Source organism: Sciurus carolinensis, chromosome 1 (genome assembly GCF_902686445.1).
Source record: "Sciurus carolinensis chromosome 1, mSciCar1.2, whole genome shotgun sequence".
Lineage (NCBI taxonomy): Eukaryota > Metazoa > Chordata > Mammalia > Rodentia > Sciuridae > Sciurus > Sciurus carolinensis.
In genome coordinates, this window is record NC_062213.1 from 192095599 (window position 1) to 192121546 (window position 25948).

A 25948-nucleotide genomic window follows, 5' to 3' on the forward strand; every position below is an offset into this window, starting at 1 on the left:
TTGCTAAGTTGCTGAGGCTGACCTCAAACTTGCAATCCTCCTACCTTAGCCTCCGGAGTCACTGGAATTACAGATGTGTGTCACTGCACCCACTGCATCCTGGATACTATTCAGGCCCTTCCCACTTGCAGGAAGCAAGACACCATAGCAGGCCAATTTGTACCAGGGATGAGAAGAGGGTGTTGAGAATGGAACCACATACATGCTCAGGGTCGAGGGGGAAACGTGTTTTGTGCATTACAGGACTCATTAATACAAAAAATTCCAAGTTTAATCATTTATTTCTTAGATGGAGTCAAACATCCCTGTGTCAAAAATGTTCACACTTCCAAAAAACTGTGCTACATCAGCCCATGAGCTGTGCAGGGGAGGGGGCTGTGTATCTGCGGCTGTAGTTAATATATGTTTAGAGAAAGCTCTGGAGGATGCACCTGGTTGTTAAGGGGAGAGCAGGTAGGACCTTTTTACACTTTTTTACTGTTCACTTCTGGAATTAGTTTGAGGAAGGCCCCACACTCCTAGCCCACTGCTCCAGCCGAGGCCGGGAGCCGAGCAGGCTGTCAGCGCACACCCTGCGTCCCACGCAGCGCTCAGTGTCTGCCTTAGCAGCTGGGGTTTCCTGGAAGGCAGGAAGGCCCACAAGGCTTCCCAGCAGGGGCCTTGCTCAGTCATTTTTGAGAAGCCACCCAATTGGCCGGAAAGGAGAAAGAAGAGAGAGGGGAGCAAGGTCCCTCCAGTACCCATCTGGCCATGTGCAGGGCCTGGCTGCTTCTACCAGGAAAGGAACACTAGTGGCCTGAGGCACTAATGCCAGGCAGAAGCCCAGAGAACCAGAGGGAAGATGTCCAGGAACTCAACGGTCCCCTCCACCAGGGACAGCACGGCTATCCCTCCCTGCAAAAGGCTGGGGGCTGGGGAGGAAGGTTTGGAGCAGAAAAGCTGCCTGCAGGGCTTTTCACCACTGGGGCTTTGAAGTTTGTTTTCAGTAAACAGCTCACATGGCCTAGGGCATGGTGTGTGTGTGTGTGTGTGTGTGTGTGTGTGTCCTGCAAGCATGAGACAGCCCCTTGCCTCTTCTGCCCTTACCAGCCCCTTGGAAAATATTTTGAAATATCTTATGCAATTACACTGCCATACGGACAGCTTTAAGGGTTAGGGGCTTGGCTTAGTGGCAGAGTGCCCGCCTCGCATGCTTGAGGCCCTGGGTTCGATCTCCAGCTCTGCAAAAAGAAAGAAAAAGAAGAAGAGGAGGGAGGGGAAGAGAAGAATAATTTAATTTTTTCTTCTGATTTTAAAAGAAATGAAAACACTTTCAGGAGCCCCTAAAGGCACTGTGGGTCCTGCTCACGAGTCTCCTGTGCCTAACAGGCAAGTCAGCCCCTGTTAAAGAGGATGGGGGTGCGGGGAGGGGGGAGGGCAAAGAGACAAAGACACCTCACCTCTTTCCTTGGTCATTTCGGCCCCCAGTGCTGGAGGACAGTATCCGCTTCTCCTTGGGGCCCTGGGAGGAGAAAGGAAGGATTTATGAATGATTCTTGGCTAAGATCTAGCTGTTTAGGGCCTCAATCCCCTTCTGCGGCTTTGGCCTGGAACTCTGGGAGAAAATTCACAAGTCTTTCAGGTTGGCAGTAACTCTAGCCACCATTTAGTCTGGGCCCCATGTTAGGGAGTAGAAAGAAATAGCTCAGGCTTACAAGTTAAGGCACACTGAACTTGGAGTCCGGCAGACCTGGCTTCCTCCCTTTATTGCTTAAAAGTTCTGTGTAACATTGTATAAAAGACTGCACCTCCCTGAGATGGCTTCTTCATATGTCAAGTGTGGGATTATAAAACCAACTTCAAGGGAACTATGAAGATTTATTAATAAAATAATACTGGCTTTTAAAATAGTACTCCCTATACACTAGACCTTGTCAAATGCTTCTATTCTCTAATTTAACCTCACCCCACCCTGAGATGTCAACTAGCATCACCACCACGTGGATGAGGAGACGAGGACCAGAGAGACGCCATTGTCTTGGTGCTAAGGAGCATGGACTCGGAATCCAGATTTCTCAGTTCAATTCCTAGATGTGTGCCAGCTGGGCCTGGGCAGGGCACTCAGCTGCCCACACGTCACATCCTCAACTGTAAAACACGGTGATGAAAGCAATGGCTGTGGGTGCTTAGAACAGCCCCTAGTGCAAGGCAGCATCCCTGTAAATGTGACCTTTCATGATTACAAAATATCATTACACCGCAGAACACTCTAGCTCATTGTCCCTAAGGCTGATAAAGCTAAGACTCCAAGACAGGCTAGTGACTCCAAAGCCTGGGCTCTTAGTCACACCCCATGGGACAGTATTTGAGAAGGTGCCAGCCTTCAATAAGAAGCAGGAAGTGGTCACCTTTACCACTGTGTTGCCCAAAACCACTTGGCCAGCCGTGGCATGCCAAGGTTTTGAACTCCAAGCTGGTACTCCGGCCATAACACAATGCCATGTCCTCACTACCCACAGGGCTGCCCCAGACCCAGGTGGGTCTCATCAAGACACCGTGCTGCACAAAAACTAGCACAGATGTCACCTTCGAAGCCTGGCCCCACCATTCTGGCCCTGGGAATGACCTCTTGTCCAAGGGAGATAGTGCTGGATTTTATTTATCTTATGGTCCAAATTAACCTATAAATTCCAGGCTGGGTTTGAATCAGACTGAGAATCTGGCTCTTGCCATGGCCCGCACTGAGGCGGTCACTGCAATTCCTCTCCTGCTGGCCTGGGCTAGGCACCATCGTCCTCTGGGGAAGCAGCAGGGTAAGGAAAGCAGGTCACTCCAGGACGAGAACCCAAGTCAGAGGAGAGTTTGCACCTTCTCCTACCTGGACCCACCTGCCTCTGCCCTCCTTTGGCCTCTGAATTCATGAAGAGAATCTGTCTTCCTTCTTGTGGCAAAGTGGATAAAATACTTCCCAGGCTAGTAAGTTTAAGGGCTTACAGGCAAGATGGCTCTAAATCTTCAAGTTCAGTTCCAAATCAGCTATCTCAAAAACTGGCTATTCTTGTCCCTCGTCCCTGAATCTAGGAAAGTCTTCTGGTGCAGTCCCCCAGCCCAGGGATAGCAAGTACGTTTGCTGTCTTGAGTCCGTTCTGGCAGGGATGCTGGGGTACGGGGCTGCCAAGCTTCTGCAGCCCCAGGTTCCCCAATGAGAATGCGGCCTGCCATCCATTAGCAATGCCTGGCACGGGTGAAGGCGCGTCTCCTGTGTTCCACATTTGTGGTTGCTAACTGGATCAAGCCCCATCTATCAGAGATGAACTCCTGTTCTCAGGAACCAATGGTCTCAGAGTCAAGGTCAGGGCCCTGGAAATAATTAGAGAACAAGAGAAGACAGTATGGTGGCAGAGGCAGGAAGGAGAGTCGGAGGCCCAGGAGAGGGACAGGGGCATGGCAGAATGGCATCCAAGAGACGGTGGCCTTGGCCAGGCTCGGAAGGAAGGAAGGAAGGAAGGAAGGAAGGAAGGAAGGAAGGAAGGAAGGAAGGAAGGAAGGGGAAAGGAAAGGAAAGAGGGAGGGAAGGAGGGAGGAAAGAGGGAGGAAGGAGGGAAAGCGGAAGGAAGGAGGGAGGGAAGAGGGGGCGAGAGAGGAGCTGTGTTCCCGGAGGTGGGGTGATGGGAGGCTGGGATGATCCAGGGGCAGGACAGACCAAGGGTGGTGGGTGGAGTGTGACTGGCGAGGTGTTCATCACCCAGCCAACACTGTGGTGCCCTGGGTGACGGGGCCCTACAGGGCATGGAGAGTCGGTAACAATCACAGCATCTTCCCGCCCTCCTTGCTCAGTGTCATGGAGAAAATGGAGAAATGAGTGAACATGCGGCCGGTTTCTTAGGATAGATGGGGAGGATGACAGTGGGGTTCCCTCACCCCATGAGGGAATGAGGTGACATTGAAGCTAAGACCCAAGCAGAGAATAGAGCTCAGTCAGGAGGAAGGGGCAGCAGCCCGGAAGAGGAAACAGCGTGTACAAAGGCCCTGAGGCGAGGGGCTGGGGCCTGCTGCCGGGTGGCTGCCGAGCCTGAAGCAGACCCGCGCCGGGTGGGAAGGGGCGGAGGTACCATGTAGTAATCGTAGAGGAAGCTCAGGGCTGCCACGCTGTCCTCGTCCCCATTGACTCTCATCATGGCCTTCGTGGCCGCCGTCAAGGGGTTTTCCAGGTACGTCTTCCAGGCCTCGTCTTCGCTGGTGCAGGGGAACTTCTGAAAGTTGACCGGGTCATTCTTCAGCAGTCGCACGGACCTGAAGCTGAAGGCGCATGAGGGGGTCAGATTTAGGAAGGTTCCTGCGTGCACAGCCTCAGGCCCGTGCCCAGGAATTCAGAGCCACCGGCCTGGAAACTCAGACCTGCTCTGCCACCATGAGGCAGCGCGGGGCAGCGGGAGGATGTGAGCGCTGGAGCTCCACAGCACCAACGCCGCCACGCAAGCTGTGGACCTTGGGCCTTGGGTCCCTTCCCTGCAACGTGAGGACCCCAGAGCCGACCTTGAGCCACTTGAGGGGATTCAGCAAGACACTGCGGTAGTAGATACATTTGGGGGAACTATACGACTGGATGGGAAATGACAATGACAAGTCCAGACGGCCCAGCATGTGCTCTCCTGAGGAGGTGCGGATCACCGTGGTGGGGAAACCACAGCAAACGACAGAACGCATGGCAGGGAGCCTGAGGCAGCTGGTCTCGGGAACTGGCACCGTGGAGCGACTGTACTGTAGGGTCCCAGACAGCTGCCAGAAGCCAGGACCTGGAGTTGCAGAACGGGGTGCTATGCCAAGAAGCTCGACAGACACAAGGCATGGTGGCCCAAGGGACAAGCCCAGGGGCTCAAAGGCGAGGGGCCGGGAAGAGCTTCATGAAGGAGGCAGACATTTAGTTGGGGACACTCAGCACTGGGAATTGCTTCTCTCAGAAGGGGAGGGGAACAGGAATGGGGACGTAATACAGGATAGCGACGATGATAAAAATGGCATCCAGTCTGTCCTGGGCATCGGCCATGTTTTAGTCACTGAACTTGATACTTCTCATGAATTATCATCTAGCCCATTCTCGGCATGACCCTGCTAAGGCAGGTCCTGTTATTATTCCTATTATATAGGAAACTCAGAAAAGTTAAAAGGTATGGTCCAGGGTCCCAGTCAGGGATGGCCCTGAGCAGATTCAGGCTCTCGCAGGAGGGTGCTGCAGCACAGGACGGTGTTCTCGGACTACAGCTGCGTGAGAAGGATTCAGGGGGCTTGCTAAGCGCAGGTGGTGGGCGCAGCCCTGGAGTTCCTGAATCCCCCCGTCTGGGGTGACTGAGAATGTGTATTTCTTACAGCTTCCCTGGTGACAGCGGCTGCTGGAAGCCGGGGGCCCACACTTTGAGACTGGCTCAGAGGTACCCGCTCTCAGGCAGGAGCAAAGCTGGCTGTGCGCACTTTAGAGCAGAGCATGTGAGGAGGCTGTAGATGAGAGGGTGAGCTCTCCAGGCTGGGGCTGGAGAGAACCCCAGAGATGAAGCAGGTACTCCCTAGCCTTCTGCTGCCCCAAGTCCCCGCTTCCTACATGGGCCTGAGGGACTCCCCCGCGTTAGGCCTTAGCATCCACGCCAGCTGCCATTCACCATGACATTCATTAGATCTGCTCATTACGAGACACTTCAAGGTAAGGATCGTTCACTTCCACTCACAGACACCTGAGACTGAGGATGAGGAAACGCCCAAGATCGTCCGGCTGTCAATGACACAACCAGGACAGAAACTCAGGCTTGTCCCGCACCACAGCCACATGCGTTCCACTAAGTCACCTGCTCGACCATAATCCAAGAGGGCCGTCTTTACCGGAGCAGAGCAATGTGTCCGTAATGAAATTTGTGTCAGACTAGTGGGTGGGCAAGGGCCTCCTGTCACCCGTGACTCAGGCCCACATTCTCCAGCTTGGTAGACACAGCAGCCAGGCAGACCTAGGCAGGCAGTGGGGGTGGAGGGGACTTCGTCCAAGGCAGTGTCTCCCATTCCACTGGGCCCCAGCTGTGGGGCGTGGGGCTCTGAGAGGGAGGCAGAAGGAGCTGTCACACAAGAAAGAGAGATGACAGAAACCTTCCTGCTCTAGGGACGTGGAGAGGAGGCACACCCCAAGTTTCTGCTGCTATAAATCAAGGAGCCACAGACAGAGGGGTGAGAAGAGGCCCTCCTAGTTGCCTCTTGGGCCTGGGGTTAGAGGAACTTACTGAACGAGCCCGGGTGGCTGCCCCCACTCTGCCCAGCCCCAGGCTAAAGGGAACTCCAAGCTCAGGAGGCGTGGGAGAAACAGGAAGGCTGGAAGGCCTTGGCGGCTCCTCCCCAACAGGCCAGCTAGCGCTTCGCACCTCTTCTCGTTTGTAACTAAGTCTAGTAAAAGTACCCACTGTGTCGGGTTATGAGGATTAAGGGCACGAGCACCTGAAAATGCTTTGAACTGAGCCTGGCACGTAATAAGCACTTAGTGTGGGCAAACTGTTACGGTACTCCAGGCTGGCTTGGGGCTAGATGCGAGGGGCTGCGAAATCTTACAAGACACGGTCACATGAAACAGACGCAGAACCTGGCCCGGGATCAAAAGGTGGAGTTAGGAGCTATCAGCTGTCTTACTGTTTTTATGTATGTATGTGTCTATGTATATATTGGAACACTGGGGATCAAACCCAGGACTTCAAGCCTGCTAGGCAGGTGCCCTACCACTGAGCTACACACCCCCAAGTCCTTTTCTAAATTTTATTTTGAGATGAGACCTTGCTCAGTTGCCCAGGCTGACCTGGAACTTACAACCCTCCTGCCTCAGCCTGCTGGGCCCGGGATTACAGGTGTATACTACTGTGCCTGGCTGTCCTACTCTTTTTAAAAAAGAAATTTTAGGAGACAACGAAAAAGTCAGACCTAAAACAAAAGAATGGATTGTGTTTTCTGATCACCTGGGAGACTGTCCTGGCCTACGGGAGTCTCCAATGCACTCTCTGGGGATCCCAAAGTCTGATTCCTTGATAAACAGCAGGTGCTGTATCTTAAGCATTTACTATAGGGAGACACAGGATTGACTGTCTCGGCGCGACCTCTCATCTCCCACATACAGCAGCGCTGAAAAACAGGAATTACCAACCCCTTTTACAGAAGGGGAAATTGAGTCAGTTCAGGCAATATCACCTGCACTGGGACCCGTTGGGCCAAGATGCAGCTCTGGACCTCTCTGTTAGTCTCCTTTCCAGATGCCTTTCCTATTCTGGAAATCTCCCCTCTCTGGAATACACTGAACCCGTTCTCTGCTGCAAGGCGGAGAGGAATTTCCCACCCACACCAGCAGGTAGGAACTCGGCAGGAAGACAAGAGGATGACTGGGAGCGTTCCGGTCAGAAGCTGGAACCCTGGTGTCCTGGCCCCAAGGCCTGCCCACACCACCAGTCATCTCATGTTCCAGGACTGAGCAACTAGTCTCCAGAAAGTCTTGACTATGGATAAGGTTAGCATTGCATTGCATGTCGCATCCTGAAATCCAGTAAGTTTTGGCTCTCCGCGCTCTTGTGTGCCCTCTCTCTCTCTCTCTCTTTCTCTCTCATACTGGGATTAAACCCAGTGGTACTTTACCACTGAGCTACATCCCTAGTCCTTTGTTGTTGTTATTGTTGTGTTAAAACGGGGTCTCACGAAGTTGCTGAGGAGCCTGGCCTCCAACTGATCCTCCTGCCTCAGCCTTTCCAGTGGCTGGGATTACAGGAGTGCCCCACCACACCCCGCTCTGTCCTGTTTTCTTAAAGACTGGGTTGAAGACTCAGCCGGTGAGACAGGAGGAAAAATCCCAGGAGTAGATGCAGGATGAATGGGGAAAGGCTTCCAAGAAGGAATCACTGAAGAGTGACGGGCCAGAACAGAGGGGAAACTCGGGGACTCCTCTCTCATGAGGTCACCTTCCCTAGGGCCTACACAAATTCTCTGTTGGTATCTGTGTCCAAGAAGGAACTCCTGAGCCATCAGAAGATGAAAGGGGAATGGCAGGGTGCTGCACTTGGCCTTGGGCGACCTTACCGACTTCAGACCTCATGGTGGGCACCACGGACGCACTGCCCATGGTTTGGTAACCGTGTCCTGGAGTAGGCCCCTTTGCCTTCTGAGCCCATTTCCTTATCTGTGACATGGGTCTATTGAGAGACTTCTGTCTGCCAGTCAAGGACTGTTCTAGATAGATAAGGCTCTGCTCCCACGGAACTTAGTGTCTAATTGGAGAAGACAGACCATAAACAAGTAGGTAAATGAGTTAATTTTAGTTAGTGATAAGTGCTGTGAGGAAAATTAGAACACGGTAATGTAATGGAGAGTCACCAGGGTGGCTACTTTAGAGGAGAGTTAATCTCCTGGGTTGTTAGGAGAATTAAGTGCATTTACGTGAGAAATGTGCTTAGCCTAGAGCCTGCCAGAGGATAATCTCTCAGCAAATAATAGCCATCATCACATCGTCATCCTGGAACCCCCAAACGAGAGTACAGGGGAGCCTGCCCAGGGTGCTTAGGTTATCACTGCCCCCAAGCCTCCTGTCTGTGAACCAGCTTCCATGTCAAAAACAAAGGAGAGAGTTAATAACCCCTTGCCCCGGCTTTCACGTTCATTATCTTAAGGAGCCTCCCTTCACACATGGTGTGTTATTATTCCTACTTTAAAGACCCGGAAATAGACAACAGAGACATTAGGTGACCTGATATCTGGCCTGAGAACTCTGTGACTAGCTGCTTTTCCAAGGGATACAGGAGAGAATCAAAAAACAACAAATCTGCACGGCACCATCCATCATTTTACAAGCTTCTTTCAAGTAACTACTCTGTGCCAGACCCTGTCCTGGGAAAAGGTTGCAGACAAGGGGTCAGCAAGGGTGCATTTGAATGGGAGTAGGACAGACAAGACCACAAAACCAGAGTGCGAGTATCAGACAGGCGGAGGAAGCCACGAAGGAAGAGCAGCCAGAGGACTTCCAACCTGCCCAGACCCGGGAGTGAGGGAGGCTTGCCGAGGAGGGGGTGCAGGGAAGCAGGAGGATAGACCTGGGTGCGGAGGGCCGAGGACCTCCCAGGTGAGAGCAAAGGCATAACCTGGACAGCTCCCAGGGTTGTCCGCCTACTGTGTGCCAAGTCCAGCCAGATGCTCCGCATGTGTCACCTTGCCTCAGGACGGCCAGCCCACTGAGGAGGAAACGCAAGTCCGGCATTGGATCATCACTCACATTTGCATAGTGTGCTCTATTTCTCGGCAGCTTCTCATGTACCTGTCATAGCTGAGAGCCTGCAACGCCCCTGTCAGGTAGGGAGGGGAGATATGACTGTCCCCATTTGATAGCAGGAAAAACAGTCATGGACAGGGCTGCTGGTTTGCCTGAGGCCACCCAGCTGGTCCCTCAAGGTGTCAAGCCTAGAACTGAGGTCTCTGGCGCCCAGCATCCAGAACCTTCACAGCCACCTCCTCAGGGCCTCCCCATCTGGCTTCTCCTTTGGGAAAGAGTTGGAAATAAGACCAAGAGAGAGGAGCTCAGCAATCTGGCTGCTGGGCCTCACTCATGGAGGTCTCCCATCACTAGCCCACAGGGGTGTGCCAACGGCCTGGGAGGGGCCCGGGGAGGCTGGGGTCTTGCTCCAGCAGTATATTCTGGTTCGAGGCACAGAAGGGGTGTGGTACCAGCCACTCCATGCCCAGTCACCCTCTTAGCCTCCTGACTCCAACACACATCATCCTAGGCACCAGGATGGAGGAGGCCAAGAGAGGTAAGGTGGGTTTCACCTCAGCAAGCCCCTCTGCCTGGCAGTGTTACCAGCTTTCTGCCTGAGCCACTTAACACTCCCAGTGGGACTAAGGAGATGCTGTCTCAGCCAGTTGTTAGGGCCTCTTGTCATCATTTCACTGCGTGAAACATAGGGATTTAAGGTACAAAGAAATCTTAGAAATCCAGTCCCAGAGAGGAGGTGTGACTTGCCCAAGGACACACAGCAGGATTGAGACTCAAGGTTCCTCACCCGCTGCCCAGTGGTCAGCTCAATCGCTCCCCGTCTCCTAGTCATCTACTCATCTCCACCATTCAGAGAAGGTCCTACGTACCCTCACTCAGCTTTGCAGAAAGTGGAAGAAAACCGACCACCAACGTGGGTAAGTTTAACCCCAGTTGACAGAGGCGCCCGTTTGGGACCAATCTGGGGAGCTGGACCCCACTTCCCTCCAGCCTGAGGAAGGACAGTTCCAGGGGCCACTTGAGCTGGGTGTGACACCCAGACACGCCCAGTCAGTGACCTGCCAAACCGTGCTGTGAGCCGCCCAGCCTCATTGGCAGTGATCAGTCACACTCACTGATCATCCCAGGGAGGCCCTGCCACAGCTGCCCACGGAGGGACCACTTCCCAGTCAGCCCGGCGCACCATGCCCCAGGGTTCTTGTGCCTGCCGGGAGCCCATCTGGTTTTCTGGACGTGCAGGGAAATGTGTCTTGTCACATGAGCTGGGGGCTCCTTTGGGGTAGAGTGGAGGGCATAGTTTTTTACTGATTCTGATTTGAACAAGGCCATGTGAACACATGGTGACAGGGGTAGGCGGCCCTAGAGCTGTGCAGAGCTGGGTTCCAGTTTCATCCCTGCTACCCGCTGTGTGACTTTAGGCAAGCAACTTGACATCTCTGTGCCTGAGTTTCTAACCTACAAAATGTAGGAAGAAGAAAGCATTAACCTCACAGAATTATTATGATAGCTACCTTTCATGAAGGGATTACCAAGCACCAGGTGCTAGCTAAACAATTCCTAGTCATTGTCTTATTTCATCATTACACCGACTTTGGGAACTGTTTCTGTTGGAAGATGCAATGAGAGGATGCAGCAGTGATCAGCACAGTGCCAGCACATAATGGAACCATTATCACAACCACTAATACTTTGTGACCGAGCCCTCACCAACTGCACGGTTCGCAGCCTCACTTTCTCCCACTTATAAAACGGGCCAGCTATTCCCAGCTGGCAGAAGCAGACTTGGTGCTTGGAGATTCCAAGATAAGAGGGGTGAGCATCACCTCCTCCCCATCTGGATCCAGGTGGGCAAGTCGAGGGCCGTCAGCCTCCAGCAACCACTGCTAGTTGCATGTAAATTAATTATGTGCCATTTTCTAATTATACCAGAAACTCACTTTCTGTCCTTTGAAAAATTCTTCCCTGTTGAGAATTGTTCTTTCATACTCTCTTCTCTTGATTTCTTGTCAGGTTTTCTGGGGGTTTTGCTCCATTGTTCAGCAGAGATGTGAAAGGAGCTGAAATCCACCCCTACACCCAGAGTGCCACATCCCTTCATCCGCTCCCTGGGTCACTCAACATTGACTGAAGGTGACTCTCCAAGAGGCCATGGGAAGAGCGCTGGGGACACAATGCTGACTACCTCGCGATTTCTGCCCTCGAAAGTTCCCGATTCTAACACCAAACACCGATGAGATGATTTCTCTTCGAGACTTTCACTAGGTCAGTTGCTGCCAGTCAGGATTATCTGCTACATTTTACAAGCAGGAAAGCTGAGTTCCAGAAGGGGAAGGCAGGTAAGAGAAGGGACAGGAACTAAATTGTTCAGTACAGTTAGGTCCTGTGCCTTTCTGTTCTCACACGGGTCCTGTGAGTGGGTGTTTCTGTCCCTGTTTTACCCACACGAAGACTGACACTTAGGTAAGAGCTGGAGACGTCCTCCGATCCACAGGCAGCGGAGTGGGCCTTTAAACACAGGTGTGCTTCCGAAGCAAGGTCCTGGGTGCGCTGACTCATCGACTGCGCTGCAGGTCAGGAGTGGATCTGGGAACCTCCTGCCTCCCAGTCCTCTGCCTGGTCTTCTAGGCCAATGGTCTTAAACTTGAACATGCATCAGAATCACCTGGAGGGCCTGTTAAAACACATAAGGCCGAGCCCCGCCCCCAGAGTTTCTGATTTAGTAGGTCTAGGGTGGGGCCGAGAATTTGCATTTCCAAGTTCCCAGATGATGAGGAAGAGGATGATCCAGGGACCACACTTTGAGAACACTGTTCGAGTGAACTAATAATTCTCTTTAAAACAGTGAGGTGAACTAATCTCTCTTAAAAATAGTGATTCCTTCTCTCCCCATTCCTCATTTCAAAAGCAACATAGGTTTGTAAAAGTATGTATATAAAATGTGAAACCTACAAAGACACAGGAAGCAGAGAATTCATTCACATTTCCACTCTGAGAAAACTACTGTTAACAGTCCAACAAATCTCCTTGTCCTTTTAAAACGTCTAGGCACAGGGTGGCATAGTGTTCTGTCTTCAGGTTAAGACCCACTTAAGATCCCAGTTCTTTGGCGAGACCCGGGGCACTCCTGAGTCAAGCTTTGGTCCAGTCTTCTGCAAAGTTGCATTTACACTCCCACACCTCTGTGTCTTGGGAGGAATAAAGGCGACAATGTATTTATTAAATACGTGACACAATACCTGATGCGGGTCAGTGCTCAATTTTTGCTGTTTTGGCTTTAACCCAATGAAAAGCTGGGGATCCAAACTGCGCTTTGGCTCTGCTGCCCTTTCTGCCTCCTGTTCCTCAGTGTGGGGCTTCTTGACAAACTGCTGGGCCTGTCGCTGGCTTTCAGAGCCTAAGGGACCTCGGGCGCCTGGGCCGCCGTTAGGGTAGTCCCTCGGCCTCTCGGCACAGTCCGCCTGTTTTACAGCCCGAGCTTAATGAGGGCTTTTAACTTTTCATTCACCAGCAGCGTAACTCCGACTTTTAATAACACACCTTGTGCACGACAAAAATTTGCTCCTGGCAATCATGGTTTCGACCACAAAACCGCAGCGGGGAGGCGTTCCTGGTTAACTCTTTCAGCGCTCCAGGCAGTCTGGAGCCGGTGCTCCCGAGATCAGATGGACGGCGGCGGCGGGGCCTTGGCCACTGGCCCAGCCTGGATCCCAGCCCCCAGCCACCTCGCTCAGTCGCCCCTCTCAGGGGACTTGGGGACGGGGATAAAATTCCCAAGGGGTGGGGGTGGGGGTGGGGGGGGTGGGAGTCCAGGCTGCGGGATGATCCTGACATTGAGCCTCCGTTTGGTGGACCTACTGTGTGCCAGGTCGCAATGCGGCCAAGCCCTGCTTTCCTCCGCCGTGACACCGCGCCCGACGCAAGGCTCGAGGCCGGACGGTGCGGGCGTGCCAGGCACACAAGGGCCCTAGGGGCACCTGCAAGGGCCAGGGGCCACAAGCGCGCACAGCAGCTGGCCTAGGTCCGGTCGGTGGCTCACAGTGCCCACTCAGGCAGGCTGAGGGCGACCAGCGCGCAGGCGCAGCGCGGCACAGGCTCGGGCTGTTTCTCCGCGAGCACTAGGGCCGCGGCCCCAGGAGCCTGCGCGGCAGAGGCCAGCCGCAGGGCACGGGAGGCTGCGGGCTGGAGGCAGCCAGGGCGGCGGGCAGAGGCCTGGGGGCTGGCGGAGGCGCCCGGCGCTGGGCCCGACCACATGAAAGGCCCAGGCGCTCGCCACCCACCAGCTGCCTAGAGCTGGTTTCTGACGCCACCGGCAGGCCTCCATGCTGCCCAACACCCGGCCTTGGAAGTGCCGCCTTCCACCCGAGGCCTAGTCATCAGGCCACATCTTGGAGCTCCTACTCCAGGCGGTGATCCACTTATGGGAGCTCACTGCTCCCCTGCCAGGTAGGTGTTCATAGACGTCATTCACAGATGGGGAAACTGAGGGTCAGGGAGGACAAACAGAGTCACCAGGATCCTGCAGCTGGTAAGAGGCAGAATGGAGAGATCCAAGTCCAACTTTGTGCACTGTGCCCAGGGCTGGCAAGAGTTGGTCCCTCTATCAGGGCTCAGGATGAATGTTTGAACCAGTCTTCCCAGCTCCATGCTTGTTAAGGGGTTGCCCCAGCAAGACCGGAGGTCACAACAGCAGCAGGGCAGAACTTGCAAGCCAAGCACCTGGTATCCCCCCTTATCAATAGGGGCAGCTAAGCCCCAGGCTCTGTCATTGTAATCTCAAGAGGTGGCTTCAGAGTCAGCCTGCAATTACTCAGCAGGCACAGGCTTCCCTCTCCAAGCACCCAAATAGAGAACCCGCCACTGTCAGCAGACATGACTTCAAATCCAAATCATTAAGGAGAAGAAAAGCAGAAAACCTTTTTGTCCAAGTAACCCGCTTCAGGACACTTGCCCTCTAAGGAGCAACACAAATAGATTCTGCCTGCAACCTCTGCAGTTTTAACCAGCAGATCTAAATGGGATGGAGGCACATCTCAAATTTTTTTGTGTGGATGTTCCAAGTGTGGAAAGCTGGAAAGCAAGAGGGTTCATAAAAGCTCACTTGCTTATTTTTCTATGAAATAACAATGGAGTTATTAGCTTGCTCCCTTTCGGGCTTTAAAGGAATCACTATTGTGAAGTTGTTGAATCCTGAACAACTGCATAAGGTGGGTACCACTTTGGTCACAGTTTACAGGCAAGGACCCTGAGAAGCGAAGCAACTTGCCCAAAGTCACACGGATAAGTGGCAGGACTGGGACTTGAACCCAAACATCCGTGCAGTGCTCCCTCTCTTATTCTAGTTTGTGGTCAACACTTTGTCAACCCCGGGGAAATTCAAATGATATCCGATGCTCATTAACCTCAGTGACTGTACTATGAACATAACTGACTGACCCAGAAGAGCCCAAGAGCTGGCTAGAATCATGGACTCCCAACTGCAGTCAGGAGCAGACAGCTGCTCTGCCTATAGTCTTTAAGTTCTTAAAACAATCAATTGAGTAGCTTGGAAGTAAAAAAAGATCATTCAGCCCTTGCCTCTGCCCACTCACCCCTGAGGGTGGCAGGAAGAGGAGAGTCAGTGTTTAAAAGGTCGGCTTCTCTTACCAGCGACGTAAACCCCAGCTAAAGCAGCCCTGATCCTAGCCTCATCCCACCTCCTCAGAGGTCTGGACCTCCATCCAGGATCCACAGTAAAGGTCAGCATTAGCCAGTTATGATTCTGAATCCCAAATCTGGGCAGGGATGCACCTGCCTCCTGCCAGGCAACAGAAGTGACCTCACCAAAAACCACTCCTTGGCTTCCCCAGCCGTAGAACTGCCTCTGAATAAAATCAACCACATTTTATGAACACCTCTTCAGACCTTGGCTCTGTGCTAAGCATTTTACAGACTTCAGCCACTTAACTCTCTTGAGAATCCTACAAAGCATTCTTGTACCCATTTTCCAGATGAGGAAAATGAAGCTCGGATAAGTTGGATGACTTGTCCAAGAACACACAACTCACAAGGGAGAGCCTGGATCTGAACCTAGGTCAAGCCCACCACAGAGTGCACGTTTCCCCACCACACTGCCTTTCTTGCTTGGGATGGCTCCCACTCAACAAACAAGTCCCTTCAGAGAAACCCAACTCTCTGCCCAAGACGCTACGGGAGCCACCTCGAAGAAGTTTCTTTTGGGAAGAAGATGGAAAGGCTCCATGAGGCTGGGATGGCCTCTCATTTCCGAGGCCCCTTCAGCGTATCAGAAAGTGGGGCTCCAAACCTTCAGTTTCAGTCCTGTGTTTCCCTCCCTGGCTCGAAACTGCTCCTCAGAGAGAAAGAGAAAAAGTATTTTCCCAGGGAAACACTCAGCTCCAGCTCGAGACTGGGGCTTGCCTCGACACGCAGCGCAGGATCCTCGGCCCATTCATTTACCCTTACAAATTGCCGTGTGAATCCTGGCGCCGGCCTCGCCGCGCGTCCCCGCTCGGAAACCCCATCCAGACCCTAGGCCCAGAGGGCGGCCCGGCATCCCCCGACGGTCACTCACTCAAGTTCATTCGACATCTTCCTGCTCCCGGCTCCGGCGACCCGCGCGCTGCGGCTCCGCTGACCGCTGGTCCCTAATGCGGGCCCGACGCAGACATCCCCTGCCCAGGGAAGGGTTTGATTTATGTTGAGGTTTGGGTGTTGGGATTTTGCTGACAGGTAGGTTCCCGGCAGCGCTGGCGCTGATTGGCTGTGGATACAGGTGCCTGCGACTGCCGAATACCTCAACAGGTGCAGCTGTTAACTCTTGGCCCGCCGCGCAGGGGCGGAGTCCTGGGGGGCTGGCTGGGCGGAGCCGGCCAATTCCTTTCCCGGTGAGGGGGCGGGGGGCGGAGACGAGCGGAGGAGGGAGGAGAAAAAAATGCTGGAAAGAAGCGAGACAACCCGAGTGAAAAATACAAGGCTTCAAAACACCTCGATCCCTGTGTCTAGTTAGTATCTCGGATCCCAGAAACATCCCCCCGACCACAGCCCTTTGCCCCCTCTTCTGCCACGGGGAGATCTCAAAGGAGAACGCAGATTCTCCCCAGGTAGGTCTCTCTATAAGTTCCCTTCTTTTCCTCAGGACTTTTCCCCTAAGACAATATTTATGGATGATATTTTCCAATCATCCAAGCGACTTCTTGTGATTTTCCTGGTAACCCTCAATGGTGGACTCACAGCCCCCCCACTCTGTCTTCCTCCCGACGCCCACCGCACAGGAGGGAGGAAATGCAGGCTTGCTTTGCCAAGGGTACAACCTCGAGTCAGAACCCGTTTCTGACTCCTCAGACCTCGTCCTCCCAGTGTGGCTCCCCGCTTGAGCTGAATCCAGTGGCCTCAATTCAACCTGCATTTATTGAGCACCAGATATATGAGAGGTCCTACTCTGGGTTCTGGGAAAATAGGCCAAAAAACCAGGGTTACTATTTACCATCTGTGTGTGTGTGAGTGTGTGTGTGTGTTAACAGTGGGGGAGTAGGGCCAGGGCAGCTTTTTATCTAGTATGATACAGATCTAAATGGGATGTGGGCAAACCACGGGCCTCTGGCCAGCACAGAAGGGATGGAAAAGTTGAAGCTGGCCACCTCTGAAGCCTTAGCTAGCCAGTCATTTCTCAAACTCCTGAGTGTTCCGTTCTGCACTGGGAACTCAAGAGAAATCAGATGCCAGGTGGAGCAATTGGGGAATAATTGCCATGAGCTGTCTTCTATAAAGAACACGGTTGGTAAAGCCAGAATATCCACAGACACAAAGAGGACAACGCTGGAGCTTTTAAAAGAGATTCCACCAGGATTAATTTGAAATTAAATGTAAGCTGAAGATCTTGGGATCTTTTCCTCCCGGTTCTCTCTTGCTGCCCGCTCCCGCTTTGCCTGGTCTGCCTGGGAACCTTACCTGGGCTTTCTCTCTCACAGGCAAGCACGGCTGCACGGGCTGAGATCTGATGGAGGTTCCAAGGGGAAATTCAGAATTCAAAGGTGCCCCCTTGGGTTTGAAAACAGTGGAGAGTTTGATTTTTTCATTGGAGGCTGTGTGGAGGCCCCCCAGAGCCCCCACAATAGTACATAATAACAATTGCTGATAATCAAGTCACCTCCTCAGAACAGCCCTCTCCCGTCACCCCTGCTGAAGGAGGCATTCAGCTCTTATGTCACACCACTTCATTTGTATCCTCTGCAGAGGCCTCTGGACTTTTGGATATTTTTCTAACTAATCGTCTGTCTCCCTTCCTCTGGAATATGAATGCTGAAGAGCAAAGACCTTGCTGTCTCGTTCACCTGACTCTCCAATTCAGCCTCTGGCTTCCAGCGGGCTCGATACTACGGTCTCAGGCACCGGCCCAGCTCCACCTTCGTGGGCATTATCTCATTTAATCCTTAAGCCACCCTGGGGGACAGACACTTCTTACTCCCACTTTATAGATGAACAGACTGAGGTACAGAGTGATCAGGTAAACTGCTCAAGCTGCCCAGTGAGGCAGTGGGACTGGAGCTGGATTTAGTCAAGAGCACCGCCTGCACAGCCGCTTCACAGGGGCTGGTGGCAGGAAGGCCGGTTTCCAATAAGACTGCAGAGCTCGCTGCAGCCTCCAGGGTGGCGCGCTTCTCTGTGAACTGTCCCCTGGGAAGGCTGTGGTTTCTGTCAGCAGTGTTGCAAGGCACTGGCGGAGGGCTGGGTGACTCATGCTGCCCGGGCCTGGGGGGGCTGGAACTCCGGGCGCAAGTCTGTGCGCACTGGGCTTATCTACTCACTCATTATTTTTATTTTTTGCAGCACCGGGAATTGAACCTAGGGGCACTCTACCACTAAGCTCTATCTCCAGCCCTTTATCTTTTATTTTGAGGGCAGCGTCGCACCAAGTTGCCAGGCTGCCCTCAAACTGGTGATCCTTTCAGGTAGCTGGGTTAGAGGTGTGTGCCACGGTGCCCGGCTCACTGACCTTTTGAATTGATTGATTACTGTCTGTAGTACTGGGGATTGAAGCCACGGGCACTGTGTCATGGAGCTAAGTCCCCAGCCCGATCTAGCTAGCTAGCTATTTTTTTTTTGAGACAGGGTCTTGCTGAGTTGTCCGGACTGGCCTCAAACATGTGATCTTCCTGCCTCAGCCTCCTGAGTTGCCAGGATCACAGATGTGTACAACCGCACTGGGCTTCACTGGGCTTTTAAAAAAATAGATCCTCTTTCACTATCTTTGGGTCCTGCCTCTTTGATCAGCCAAGTCCATCTTCGGAGATGGGCAGAGGCCCAGGTCATGAGGGGTTTCTATGCCTTCACACACAGGAAGGCTGCAGGTGGGTAGGACGGAGGGACTAGTGGTCTGGGGTAGGCAGGCAGGACACCACGAACCCGTTTGCAATGGTAGAGGACCCCTCAAACAGCAGGTGCACCTCCCTGTTAGGAGGCAAGGCTGCTCCAGGCCTTCGTTCCCACCAGGCAGAGAGACCAAGGTTTTAAAGAGACACGGCCCAGCTGTTGCTGCAGCCCGTCCTGCTCCTGGGCAGCGTGAGCTTGGCCCACGACTGGGTGAGGCTGACCCTTCTTTCCCCTTCTGGCATAACCCAGTTCTTTGGTTCTCTGTCAAGGAGATTAAGAAAAGACCAACCAATCACATGTGACAGTGATTATATTCACAATGACATTAAATAACGATGGCTGCTAGTTAGTGTTCACGTTGTGCAAGCACCGTGCTGAGAGTTACTTGCGTTATGGGATGGTATGGCTCTAAGACTAACGGAAGTCTACGTAAACCCCAACTCAGCCGGGCACAATGCTGTACACCTGGAATCCCAGCAACTCGGGAGGCCGAGGCTGGAGGATCACAAGCTCAAGGTCAGCCTCAGAAACTTAGTGAGAACCTGTCTCAAAATTTAAAAAGGACTGGGGGCGTAGCTCAGTGTTAAAAATGTCACCGGGTTCAATCCCCAGTACCAAAACCAGTCAAATCTCAGCCCAGCCTTTTACTTGCTCCAGTCGGTTGGGCAGATGACTTTAGCTCTGAGGCTCAGTTTTCTCACCTGTAAAATGGATATAAAATTAATACCCAGTCCCCATAAGGTCACTGTGTGTCCAGTGAGATACTGCACGTGAAGCACATGGTGCTCAGTTGTCCGACTAGCCTTTCTCCCTCCTTTAATTCTCGTTCGGACCTAAGGAAGAAGAGGGCAACCTTATTTTACAAATGAAGAAACTGAGGCTTCTGCTGGTTAAACGAGTTACTAAACATCAGAAGCTAGTAAGTGAAGGAACTGAGATTTGAATTCTCCTGACTCCATTCTGGTAGAATTGGCCTAAGTTAAAGAAGGTTCTGAATTCAGGTTCTGCCTGACCGCTGGCCTCTCAACTCTCACTGAGTAAATCCTCTCCTCTCGGAGCCCCAGTTTCCACCCCTGTAAAGCCAGATTAGTGAATCACGGAAGGGTGGATTTAATATCAGGAGCACCTAGGTTTTCTTTCCGGATGACTCTGTTCCTCCTCCAGATGTTGTGATCTGTCCTGTTGGAGGGTGGCCCAGCCCTTCGTCCCTCCCCCCCCTTAAAAGACTGTGACTGCCCTGAGTCAACTGCCCTGGAAGAACGCGACACTCCCTGTGGTGTGCAGTGAGCTTAGGCCACTGAGCCTGGGAAGCTGGGTGAGCCAGGCTGCTTTGTGAAGCTTGGGACCTTTATTCCACACAGTGACCCTGCTTACAACCCTTCCTTTTCTAACAGCTTAGAACTTGATTATCTGAAACTTTTAATGAAAATTTGGTGGCCTGTTGAAATGATATATACCTAGCCGGGTATGTGGCATACTCCTGTAATCCTAGCAGCTTGGGAGGCTGAGGCAGGAGGATGGCGAGTTCAAAGCCAGCCTCAGTAACTTAGTGAGGCCCTAAGCACCTTACTAGACTCTGTCACAAAGTTAAAAAAAAAGGGGGGGGGGGGCTGGAGATGTGGCTCAGTGGTTAAGCACCCCTGGGTTCAATCCCTGGTACCAAAAAGAAAGAAAAAAAAAGAAAAAAGAAAAATGGCGTATCCCTATCTGTACCTTTCTGTGGCACTGAAATGACAAGATTAATCTTTCCCTGTCCCACTCCCAAAATGTTCTGCATTGAGCTTGTATTGCTTTTGAATTAGAAAATCTACATAATGCCCCGGTTTAAATGTCATTAAACCAAAATAAGTGCCCATTGACTAAATAGCCATTGTGTCCCCAGCCTTCCTGGGGGAAAGCTGCAGCTAGAGGGAAGAGATTCAGAGCCCTTGCTGGGTGCTTCCATAGGACGTGCAGGGACGGAGAATGGAGGCTGACTGATGTGCAGGCACCAAACTTCAAGCTCAGGTGCTCCATCTGATTGTGACTTAGCAGTAACAGTTACGCCCATGTATTGAGCACTTAACTCTGTGACACTTAGTTTAGATGGTTGTCCCCATTTCCACCTGTAAAATGTGGTCACACAGTTCACCCCAGGTGGACATCTTTCCTGCACTATTGTCCGAGTTACTAAAGGACGTAAGAAGCTCTGGAGTCACCGCCTGAGACCGTGGACAACAACTTCGCTTCCTCTTTCCTGGGTTCCTTCCTCAGTGAAGCGATTATCATGAGGATTAGACAAGATAACTCAGCGTGCCGGGCACCGTTCTCGTCCTTTAAGTGCCTACCACGTAATTCTCGCAAGAGTCCCAGGAAGTAGGTGCCATGCTTACCCCCATTTTACAGAAGAGGAAGTGGGCTCAGAGAGGCAAGGTAGCATCTGAGGTCCCCTGGCTATTCACTTAGTTACTGAGACTCAAACCGAGGTCTGCTTGACCCCAAAGCTGTGGAAGCTGTCCTTCTGGTCTCATGGGTTCCTTTTTGGAACAAAGCCTAGAAAGGATCGACAAAGGAGAAACATTGAGGGGCTCGCTGATAGTACAGGGAAGTGGGTGGGTCCGTAAGCTTCTGGAGGGCAGAACTGTACCATGAAAAGCAAACTCACGTAGCACCTGTCCCAGGTCTCAATGGCCGCTCAGTAGGACTTGTTGAGAAATGAAGAATGGACGGGAGAGTGTCATTTATACCAGTTACTAACATTCTGAGCAGACTTGCTGTTGCCTTTACCTGCAAGGGAAGCCTCCAAAGTTTGAACCCCTACTCCTCTTTTAACTGGCCTACGCCAGTGTCTTCACAACAGACCTGTGATTCCCCTGCTGTAAGTAGTCTCCCCTTCACTCCTCATCCCTAAGAATTAAATGAGGCATGGATGTTAAACCAGTGACAAAAACGGGTACCGAGTCAAAGGGAGCTGGTGTTATGGGTGAGCATCGACCTAGGAAGCAGTCCTCTCAGCCACTTCCTGTCCTATGAACTCCAGCTGAGCTCATAGCAGCAGGTACTCCACTCCCTTCAAAACAGCCCCGTCTGTGTGCAGAGCTGGTTCCAGGTATCTGCCTGAACTTTCTCTCTGATCTGGCAGCCTCCCCGAGAGGCGGGAACAAGAAGGTGTTATTGGTCCCACTTGAGGGATAAACCGAGGTTCAGAGAGAGTGCCCCAGCCAAGCGAAGGACTTTGGATTAGCACCTCAGCATCATCCGAGATGTGGGTTCCCAGGGGGTCCCAGAGGCCTGCTGAGGGATGCCCCTAAAGCTCTACAGGTGTTTCATCCTCGTTCTCTTCTCTGCCCATCACTGGAAGGAGTGGAAAGTGGAGGACACGGGCCTCCTTTGAAGGTTTGGGTGGGCCTGGTAGTTGTGCTCATGCGGAATCCGGGACAGGAGTGGGCAGCCTCCGGCCCTTTGACAGTCTGTACTTCAGATATTTATCACAGCTCTGCCAATAACACCACCTACATTCCTTCCTAGAGGTTCCTTGAACATGAGGACTCATTATAGGGTCTAAGGTCACCCTGAAAGCGTCCCTTAAAAAATAAGAGAAAGTCTCTGCATACCCAGAAAGTAAGCAGTTATTCTTGTCACGTATTAAGTTAAGGATGAAAGAAAATGCTAACCCAGTAGTGGCCGGGGTGGGGGAATGGGCTTCTCTCCTGGCTGGGAAGAATGAACCAGTTGGAACTTAGCTGTCATCCTTTGACCTGGCAGTTTCACCCATAGGAATTTAGTCTAAGCAAATAATCTCTGTGTGCAGAGAGTCATCTACAAGGACGGGCATCGGGCATGGCTCAGTCCTGAGAAAAGAGAACTAATACCAACAGCCCTCAGCAGAGGTCCGGGGGAGTAAATGCAGACACTGAAGGCAGCTGCCCACCAGGCCACAATTTAAAAGGGGCCACAGAGGTGTCCTTAGTCCCCTGGAAGTCATTTACCTTTGTTAGCATTTGCTCATCATCTCTGAATCCTCACAGGGATCTCATGAGGTAAGAGCTACTGTCCCCACTTACAGATGAGGAAAGGGAGGCCCAGGGGTGGCCCAACTTACCCAGGTTATGCTTTGAGGGGCTCTAGGGATTGGACCCCATGGTGCTTTGCCACTGAGCTTTATCCCCAGTTCTTTTTTAAATTTTTTTTTTTTTTTTTTTTTTTTTTTTTTTTTTTTTTTTTTAAGGCAGGGTCTTGCTCAGTTGCCGAGACTGGCCTTGAATTTGTGATCCTGCCCCAGCCTCCTCAGTCGCACTTCCAGGGTCTCTGAGCCGAGTGGAGCCTGGGTCTGATTGCCTGTATGTAAGTCTTTCCCTTCCTCTGCCTTTAGCAAACTGGTCCATTCCTGTATGTAAAGTCCATTTCTATGAATAGAGAAAGAGCAGAAGGACACTCACAGAGGAGTTCATGGAAAATGGAGGCAGGTATGATTTATGTTTATTCTTTTTGCTTACCTGGTGACATTCTTCTGTTAATAGGAAAAAGAAATTTTGCAGTTATTAAAAAGTAGCAAGTCAAAGTAGGCTTTTATCCCTGAGCTGTGCAGGAAGCAGCCCAAGAGCCATTCAGAGACTCTTCCTCTGCTACCAGGAATCAGCGGAACAGGAAGCAGCCAGAGAGGGGTGCTGGGAAGAACGCGCTCTCAGACCAGGAGGGGAGGCCTGCCCCAAAGAGCTGAGCCCAGCCACCTGGTGGCCCACTCTTTCCAGGGACCAGGATCCCAGGCCCCAGCAGCCTCTCTGCTGTCCACCGCTATCGCTGTTGCTGGGTCCATCTTCAGCCTGTGCCTAACGGGCCATTACACAACACACTGCCCACTTCCAAATAAAAGTACATTGTGGAGGAAGAACTACTGATCCCAATCATCGTCATGGCAAGCAACCCTGAAAATGTACTCCTTCCTCTGCAGGGTCAAGGAAGGGCTTTGAGGGTTAGGCTGAGGGTTTTCTGGAAGGAATACAGTGGGGAAATGGCCAGGGTCTGGTTCAGGCAGAGAGGTTCCTGGGGCCCCAGTGCTGACCAGAAAGAGCAAGTGGGCAGGGCAGGACTGCCTTCCTGGGTCTGGGTGGGGCCCGTGCGCTCTGGGCTCAGAGAGGTCCAGATAGGCACAGTGAAACCAGGGATCCCAGCCAGCTGGTTACTTGGGAGAGTTCCTTCAAAGGCTACCACTGGTGTTTAGATCTGATCCTGCTGGGGAGAGAGAGAGGGAGCGGGGGTTTTGCTGGGGCTCTTCTGAGTTCTGCAGCCCCCTGGGAAGACAGAAGCCATGGGTTCAGAGGTTAAGTGCTCTGTCTCGGGTCTGAACATTTGGGTGAGGGATTTTCTGAACCCTGGCAGGCCTGCCAAGCAAGATTTTTAAGATTCTGTATTTGGCACCAGATGAATAGCAGAGAGGAATAGGAAGGGAAGGATTTAGAAACTGTGATGTTTGGTCCTCACCAAGGTGACCACTCCAAGTCACCGTCCATCTCTTGACTGATGATTTGCCACTGTGCCCATTCCCTGGGCTCTGGAGGGCTGCCCACACCACCCAGATGCTTGCAGGGCTGTGCTCAGCTCTCCTACCCATCCAGGCCCGGGTCATCTATCGTGTTTATTTACCACAGTGTCCATTCCTCAGCTGCTCTGGACTATCCTTCCCTTCAAGATCCAACTATCTACATTCATGCAGTGTTCATGTATTATCTCATTCAGTGAATACGAGATTGACTTAATCATTGAAAGTCGGAGCTGGTCATGGTGGCACATTTCTGTAATCCCAGCAGCTGGGATGCTGAGGCTGGAGGATCGCAAGCTCCAGACCAGCCTGGGCGACTTATTGAGACCCTGTCTCAAAATTTTAAAAAGAGCTGCGGATATACCTCAGTGGCAAACACCCCTGGGTTCAGTCCAGTACTAACAACAACAGGCAACCCCCAAAGAGGAGGAACTGGGGTGTGGCCCGGTGGTAGAGTGCATGTTGGCACGTGTGAGGCCCTGGGTCCATCCCAGCACCCACCGCCATTATAATCACTGCCGCTTTGTTTTAGTCCGCGTTCTTCGCTGCTGCGACTAAAGGACCTGATCAAAACCACTGCAGAGGAGGACAAGTTTATTTGGAGGCTCACGGTTTCAGAGGACTCAGTCCTCAGTCAAGGCGGGTGGAACATCATGGTGGAGTGTGGGGCAGAGGGAAGCAGCTCACGTGATGATCAGGAGGCAGAGCTGTCCCGACCCGCGGGACATCAACGCGGATGGCAAACCTAAGAGAGAAGGAATGAAGGGACAAGAGACGCAGGGAGAGACAGCAAGACAGGAATTCTGATCAAGCTGCAAATTTTTATTGTTCTCACGGGTATTTATGCTGAGGGAATGATGGGTATGACGAGGTGCAGCCTGGTTGGTTGTATTCTTCTGCTGGGTTCTTGATAGGGTGCAAATTCGCGCTGGCGGGAAGGTGAAGTTCGCGCCGGCGGGAAAGTGTAGTCCTGGAAGAGAAGCCGTGGGCGCCATAGGCGCCATACTGTCAGAATTATCAGCCAGGAGGGGGGGGGAGGGGTGCTACTGCTTATTGTAAAGGTCAGAATGTTCTCAGAATGAGAACTTCTTGGTCCCTGACATTTCCCCCTTTCTTATATAAAATTATTGACCATTTTTCGATAGCCATATTTTAAGGGGGTGATAGAGGTTATGTGGCGAGACGGGGGCACAGCTTGCCTGAACAGGTATAGGGCTGGAGTGACAATCCCTCGGGAACTGCGCCTGTCTTAGGTTGTCCGTGGCAGAGCAACATCCTTACCCGTCATTGGATAATGAGGCTCTGGCCCTCATTTCCTGTCTTAGGTTGGTATGAGCTCTCACGAATCTTACCCGTCATTGGCTGTCCAGTTCAGCTCACAGGGGTGATGGTCTTTTAAGATCACCATCACGATCCATCATCTCCAGTCGATGGTAATGAACCTGAATAGGTTTCGCCTGTATAGCCTCAATTTGAGCTTTAAGAAAAGCCATGATCTTGTTGAATATCAAAGGACCTATAGATACAATAAGCAGCAAGCAAAGGAGGGGACGAGCCGCAGCAGGGTCCTCAAGTCCTGCATGGCTGTGGGAGAGCAGTGAACAGGCAGCCATTATCCAGAGAAGCAATGGTGTGCAGTCACAGGGTCTGTCATTCAGGGGATTTTTCGCATAGATTGTCGGCTGCATCTATAAGAGAGGAAGATTCATCCTCAGGGGGAAGGTTTCCGTCCCTGGGTTGTGGTAAATCATTGACCTGTTTGACCAGGTGTTCTGGTAACCATCTTGGGGCTGCTTGTTCTTGATCTAAAATACAAG

General features: G+C 52.2%; 1 protein-coding gene across 1 annotated transcript in view; it reads right to left on the reverse strand.

Moving 5' to 3' along the window:
• Grhl3 (grainyhead like transcription factor 3) overlaps positions 1-16039 on the reverse strand; it is a 32260-nt gene extending 16221 nt beyond the window's left edge. Inside the window, exons 1-3 of the mRNA XM_047529326.1 lie at positions 15816-16039; positions 4092-4278; positions 1440-1501 (exon numbers count right to left, since the gene is read on the reverse strand). Coding sequence (XP_047385282.1) covers positions 1440-1501; positions 4092-4278; positions 15816-15832 — 266 coding nt within the window. The 5' untranslated portion in view covers positions 15833-16039. The remainder of the gene's footprint in view (positions 1-1439; positions 1502-4091; positions 4279-15815) is intronic.
• Between the last annotated feature and the right edge of the window lie 9909 nt (positions 16040-25948).